The sequence below is a fragment of the Pecten maximus genome, chromosome 10 (assembly GCF_902652985.1).
Source record: "Pecten maximus chromosome 10, xPecMax1.1, whole genome shotgun sequence".
Lineage (NCBI taxonomy): Eukaryota > Metazoa > Mollusca > Bivalvia > Pectinida > Pectinidae > Pecten > Pecten maximus.
In genome coordinates, this window is record NC_047024.1 from 43,627,483 (window position 1) to 43,635,077 (window position 7,595).

Below are 7,595 nucleotides of genomic sequence, written 5' to 3' on the forward strand. Positions count from 1 at the left end.
AAATTTCAGAAATGAGACACTGTAAAAACTTATAAAACTCTATGAATTAAAAAATGTTTACATTTTACTTCAACATTCCACATCAAATCTATTATAAAACACGCTCACAAATGATGGTTTTGATAAAGGTTGTTTGTTTTCTAGGCATGGTCAAATTCAATGAATAATTATTCAATTTGAAAACATACTGATTGAAATATTGAAAGACGATATTGTATTTGCATGAAAATATATTCTTCAACGTTATAAAGCGACGTTGGGTTATGGTAGAGATAAAACTGTGGAAAAAAAAACACCTCTTCGTTTTTCAATACTGGTATCATTAATACCAAGGGAATTGCTTTTAAGCTCGATCAATTTATCCTATTAATTTTACTGCTTAATAACAAGTATCATTTATTTTGTCAGGTGAAACTATTTCGCAATGAATTAATATAATGGGATTATTGAAGGTGATATTTTTTCAATTGGAATTATTTTTCATTTCATTAAAACCAATGAAACAGGAATCCCCTGGTAGATATTGTTTTTCCGAATACAAGCAATACATCATAGGCTGATAACAGAAGTCAGTCATCTCTAGTTCGTTATATACCGCATAGTGACAAATATATTGTTATTCAAGATAAAACTTCCACATTCAATGTCATTATCCGTTTTTGATATAGCTCAAATTAACCTGAAAATCCAATCCCACGTTCTATCGGGGAGAATGAATGATTGCAGATTACAAAATTGTATATTTTGTTGTATGAACACACATGTGCGCTAATTTATGTAATTAACATAATTATTATACCTGTCTTGGTTCCTAAAAATAATAGTAATAAGTCAACGTAATATGGCTTGTTAAACGGGTTGAATGCAAATTACCTTTTGTTGCAATAGTATCTGAAATCAATGGAAATAATGTTTGGCTATTTTGGTCATGGTTTCATATAATTGAAAATGAATAATATTTTGAATTCGTTATTGTTGACTTGTGATTATAGAGTTTGAACGGACGCATTATCCAGATGTATTTGCACGCGAACGGTTAGCTCAAAAAATTGATCTCCCTGAAGCCAGAATACAGGTAAGACCAGTTTTATATAAACTATCCTTGGTCCACTGATTTAAATCATTTATGCTTTTATTGTAAAATTATAGTGATACATTTCACGCATATTTTTTTTATTTTAAATTGTCATGTATAATTAAACTTATTTTGTAGCTTCGACATTTTCTAATGTTTATATATACTTTAACAAGCCTAGCCCAATCTCCAAACCTAATATACCGTCCACTGTAAAACGTTTCGTAGCGAAAGTCCAGAAAAATTCTTTTTGAAAAACAATTTTAATCGTTCGTTTTTCTCTATTTTGTAAATTTGATATATATCATTCATACATTTAATATATTCAGTTCGTTTTCTATATTACAATGCACGATTCGATTATGATTATTCTAGGTATGGTTTTCAAATAGAAGAGCAAAATGGCGGAGAGAAGAAAAACTACGTAATCAGAGAAGAGATGTTCCGAATGGATCTACGAGATTACCTATAAATAGCAGCTTTCCGAATGGAATGTATCCATCTATTCATCAACAGATAGGCACCATTGCTGAACCATACAGGTAACAGATCTATCAAGCACAAAATTGATTTCATATGTCATGAATTACGGATAATATGATGTAATATTTCAATTTTCAATCCACGGGATTTCAATTAACAGTTTACAGAGTAATACAAATCTAAGCATGCTAAGTTTTACATAAAGCAAACTAATTGGTAATGATTAAACTTCATGATTCATTATGCTTGATTTAGAGGGTACATTTGTTATCATTCATGTATTGAAAGATATCAAACAAACCACTGTCCCAAAAAGCATTAAACAATACGGTTTTTTATTTGTTTTGTAATTTGTAACGTTCCGCAAGGATCCTAATTTATAGTATTAAAGAATAAACATATTAATACAATAGTCTAGCATATTATAACAAATATCATAAAACTCATTAATTATTTAGTATGATTGATCCATGTTTATATCTATGATACTGAATTGTATAGCTCCGAGCCTATGTTGTACATTGTGTCTTTGCAGTACAATGCCCACCGTTCCGACCTACTCGCTGGCAAACAATCTCCCAACTAACCCTGCCTGTCTTCAATCCACAAACACCTCATCCTACTCCTGTATGTTACCAGGTGAGTCACTCATCATTACACCTCACTATGCCTGCTGGCATATATGACACATTTTGTGTACTCCATATCCGTATCACTGGCCAGGAATTGTACAGTAATGAAGTATTTGATTGTTCAGATTCTCGTTCTCAGGGAATTCCACATCATCTGTTTAAAAATCTAATTGAATTCTTATTTCAATCTGGCTTTTTATAGTTTCGATTCAGGGAATTTCGCTAATATAGCATTTAGCACTTACGTTGGAATTAGCAGAGCTCGTTACATGTACATCATTCACTACCAGAATATTCACTTTTTCTCTCGATCTTATGGATCGTGATTCAAATTTGTCACAAATCTCATCCACGATACCTCGGCTACGATTAAGTATTTTGGTTATCTGTCCTAATGTAGCCGCTGGTAAATCATCAGGGTATGTGATAGCTTATTGATTAAATATCAATGAAGCTGGTATATATTTGTATACAAGGGCTGCGATATTCTCTGATTCATATATATTTTACGACCAGCATCCTGTGTTACGAGCAATCACACTGCTCATACGCGTGTCGTGTGATTGGCCGTTATAACCAGGACTTGAGAAGATTGGGCAATATAAGCCGAGAATAGTGCTAGATGTTTATGTTGTGACGTGTATGGACATACAGACGCGTCATATGTACATTTAATCTATTAGTCATTCACAGACATATGCTAGCTACCATCGCCGAAGAATTGTCTGTATTTTATCATTAACCATCAATAGTGTGAACTCATGTTGTTTTGTTTTTGTTTTTATATATTTCATTCCTCGGAACTCAAAAAAGGTTTCCACAATTTCTCGTACTGATGTATCTGTAACATTCATGTGTGTTATGTTATTGTAACTTTTGCCAATCACCATACATGCAACAAAAAGTATTTGTTGTGATTTTTGTCTTTATTTTTGTTTTAAACTTTCATCCTCCTTTTTTATCGCTCTTTTTTATTTGTGATGATGATGCGCATTTCTTCTGCAGTGAACATGTTTCTAGCCACAATTTTATATATCTCATCACCAGATATTTCTGTGAAAAATGTTTTTTCAAACCATGCTTCCATATGTCTTCCACAGATTATTCTGGACGTGGGTATGATCCTTTGTCTCTAAGCAGCTATTCCCGTCCCCCCTGCAACCCCGCAGCAAGCATGCAGAGCCATATGGCGCACAACTCCCATAATGGATCATCTACGGGTAGGTTTCTAATGGCACTCCCCTCCAACGACAACGGATCAGGAATAACTGGCCTTATATGCAACAGGAAATTAATATGTTTTCAATGCCTTTCTGGTTTTCTGATCATCTCCATTTTCCCACTTAAGTATCTATGGCTCCTGTTGAAGTTTAGTTGTTTTCTGTTTCGGTTGTATACTTTGACATTATAACACATGCTTATTATGCAAATATTAATTTCTATTAACTCCACGGCGCTTTGAGGACGTAATATTTATAAATACCGATGTGTGCCGTACGTACATAATCCATTGAATCACTTGCAGCAAATTATTCATACTTTATCTCGTTAAGGCTGAAGTATCAAAATTGTTTCTTGAAGTATATATAGTGAATGAAACTATCAGTAGTAATGTGATTTAATTTTTACTAATTGTAGGTCTTATATCCCCGGGTGTGTCAGTTCCGATACAGGTGCCGGGGGGCGGGCCCCAGGACATGAGTGCTCATCATCATATGGGGTCAATGCCATCACAATATTGGCCGAGACTACAATGATAACCTCCTACATGTGATGACAATTTGTTCAAAACTTCGGAAGTAATCTTCCCCAGACTCAGTCTTGATCAAGTGTGATTGGTACAGATTATAGCCAAACTCGGAACCTGACCAATAGGAAGAGAACTGAAAAGCGCGGGATTATCATGCATGGAAAAAGAAGGATGCTTTACCGAATCTGGAATCGGTGTCATTGGAGGTCGACGATACCTCGACTACTACCTTACATAACAGGGTTATTGAAACCCCGTTCAAAAGTGAAAGCGAAATAAAGAAAACAAATCTCAGTCCGTTGTCTGATGATGGAAATCCATCCATCGTATGATGATAAAAAACATTCCACTGTCTGATGATGGTTCGTTGTCTGATGGAAACCAATTCGTTTCTGATGGAAAATTATTTTAAAGATGAAAAGTGACAGGAAGCAACAACAAGTATATTTTGGTTTCCAGACATTTGGTCTTGCAATACATTTTCGGTTTGTCAGAAATTGGGTATAAAGTGACAAGACAATGGAACTGCCTATAAATAAGGACCTGTTCGATATCTGTGATCAACCATAGTATCAAGTATTCTTTGCCAGTATTTAGTGCTCAGGAAATTACTCTATATCGCGGCGCACCCTACCGGTAGTGCTTCAAACGATTTTTCATTGGTAACCAATAGTTACTTATACAGTCAAGGGCCGCCATTGGTCCGCCATCTTTCTGATCATCATTGAAATCCGTGTTCACGAAGGCCGCTCAGAAGCGATTGACAAATGATGGGGACATTAAGGATTAGAGACCTAAAATATCAGTCGATCACAAACATCATGACGACATTCAAAATGAACAAATTTGTAAATGTAGCGTATAACGGTACAGTGGGCATGTTAATAGCAAGTGCTACAACTGGACCTGACGATTACCATTTTAGTCCAAAGTTGTATGTACAAATTGATATGTCTAGAAGGTTTCTGATGCTGATTAAACTAAAGGTTATTTGACTCCATATTCATCAGATGATGTTTGTAACATCTACTGGAAGCTCAAGGATGAGACTGATGTTGTAATTTTCTGTCATTACTATCGTCTTTAGCCTAATGTCATACTTATCTTTATTTAGTTCAAAGGATCTAAAGTATAGAGAGGTTTTTTGAAGGAAGGCGACATATTCATGTATTTTATTACAATTCTTGCCTTGGTTTTACGCTGCAGAAATTAAGCAACGTATAATTAATTGCACAATATATTGTAATTAGTATATATCACATGTTCTTTCACATTTTTGGCTGTTTATATTGAGACAAATCCGCTGTTATTTCAATTCAATTTTAGATAAAATAAAACCGACCTTTTGATAAAAATAGTGTAAATTATTATCATATACAACATGTGGATGGATAAACTGCGTGGCATCAATGTAAGATGGGATGTACGTTATGGTTGCTTGTATAAATATCCTGAAGTCGTTGTCATAATTAACGTAAAATGGTTCTCTTTTTTTTATAAATAATGCAAGGCGTAACTGAATCACGTCCTGAATTGTATTAGCTAGTAAGGATGGATGAATGTTTTCTATATAAATATATATACACATTGTCTTACGAGCTCAAGTTTGTTATTCTTATTTGTCATAGATATTGAAAATGTGATGAGAGTCAACATGTTATTATAGAAATATGATTGAGCGTGAGTTGAGCATATATAAAATTTGATTGGTTGAATGTTGTATGAGTTATGAAGACTGTGAATGTTTTATATATATATATGTAATGCATTTTAAATCTTTGTTGTGACATTTTACACCAAAATTACACGATGAATAACACACAATGTATCTGATCCTCACATGTTCACTTATTTATTACATGTATATAACATTTGTTATTTTTTATAGTATTTGTCAGATTTAGTTAGTTATGAAAAGTGAATACTTTTTTGTTGTATGGAGTCCATCTCTCCAGTGCTCCTTATAAAACAACCATTTTATGTTATACAATTGTACTAAAATTGAAAAGGAATACGCAATTTTTTGTTATGCTACATTTTTGTTTCTAAAATTGCTAACAATTTGCTAGGGTAATGTCTGCAAAGTTATTCCCCTTTGTGACCCCTCTCCCGTCTCTGGAGCTTTGCCACTATGATGTGAGTGATGTTCTTGGTAATTGTGATCTCAACCAGAGTCCATTAGCTCCAAATCTGGTGATATTTTACTATGCCATGTTCAATTGAAAAAAAAAGATAATGATATGCTTAATTTGTGAACAAATTAGATTCATGAATATTTTTTCCTTTTAATTTACCAATGAAATTTAACAAAAAGTTAAATCGTCGCTAAAATTAAGAATTGAATACCATGGCGTTGAAATTGCTGGTTTGGATTTATTGGGCTCTACAAAATTCACTCTAGATCCTACGTTGGTAAATTCTGGCCCCGAAACCGTAAAAAGTCAAGATTCGCATTCTGTCTTTTGTGATATATATATATATGGTATGTGGCATGGGAAATTGATATTAGTTTAGCTAAGAACAACCGACGATTTGTTTCATAATCTTTCATAAAATTTCATATTCTCGTAAATGCGAAATCCTTGATTTAAAAATGGATGTGAGACTAAGAACGTTTTACAATTTCGGGGCCATATTCTAATCATCCAAACAACATACCTCGCTTTTGCATATTAGTGTTCATTTAATGGCGATTCCATGTGAGAATTGTCGTACATCACGAAGCCAGCAAAATAATGATATGTTAAATAAATAGCAATAAAACTTTACATGGTTCATTTGTCTTTTTCTTTATCCTTTCCTACAAAAATGAATGTAACCTCCAATGTACATAAAAGTGTTTTCTTGATGATGTTAGACGACATTTGATTGGTCAGTAAAACATTCCACAACATTATAACTACGACATACTGCCAGCAAATTGTCACGAATGGAAATACAATATTGAAACAGGACATAACAAAAAAATGGCAACAAAACTATATTGGAACAGGATATAACAAAATGGAAACACTAAAAAAATTGGAGCAGGACGTAACAAAAATGTGAACACTACAATATTGAAACAGGACATAACAAAAAAGGCAACACTACAATATTGAAACAGGACATAACAAAATGGAAATACTACAATATTATAACACATAACAAAAAATGGAAACACCGCAATATAGGAAAGTGGTAACACTACAACATTGGAACGGGTTATAACAAAATGGAAACACTACAATATTGGAACGGGTTATAACAAAATGGAAACACTACAATATTGGAACGGGTTATAACAAAATGGAAACACTACAATATTGGAATATTAAAGAATAAAGAATGGTAACAATGGAATAGTATTGGAACGTGAGAGAACAAGAGCCATCTCTTCAAGAAGAACTAGAAAAGAAAGAAATTAGAAGGCAGCGGTAAAACAATTAATACATTCAAGCATAATGAATGGCTCGAGATATATTTCTACAACAAAAATAATTTGTATCTAGTATGGTTAGAAGTGTTGTCGGTTGTGTTTACATGAATACATCGCCCACCATATCCGAAATTATTGTGATTAAAAATTGGTGTAATTTTTATCACTGACCATTCTCTGAAGGATACGTGATGAATTGATTTTGGTACATATCGGCTATATGTCGGTTTCGTTTCA

General features: G+C 33.4%; 1 protein-coding gene across 3 annotated transcripts in view; it reads left to right on the forward strand.

The window, feature by feature from the left end:
* The window catches only part of LOC117336008 (paired box protein Pax-6-like), a 52,146-nt gene extending 45,431 nt beyond the window's left edge, over positions 1-6,715 (forward strand). For all 3 annotated transcript variants that reach the window (XM_033896327.1, XM_033896329.1, XM_033896328.1), the window contains 5 exons: positions 993-1,075; positions 1,451-1,617; positions 2,094-2,197; positions 3,291-3,410; positions 3,829-6,715. In XM_033896327.1, coding sequence (XP_033752218.1) covers positions 993-1,075; positions 1,451-1,617; positions 2,094-2,197; positions 3,291-3,410; positions 3,829-3,947 — 593 coding nt within the window. In that variant the 3' untranslated portion in view covers positions 3,948-6,715. The remainder of the gene's footprint in view (positions 1-992; positions 1,076-1,450; positions 1,618-2,093; positions 2,198-3,290; positions 3,411-3,828) is intronic.
* Positions 6,716-7,595: the final 880 nt, after the last annotated feature.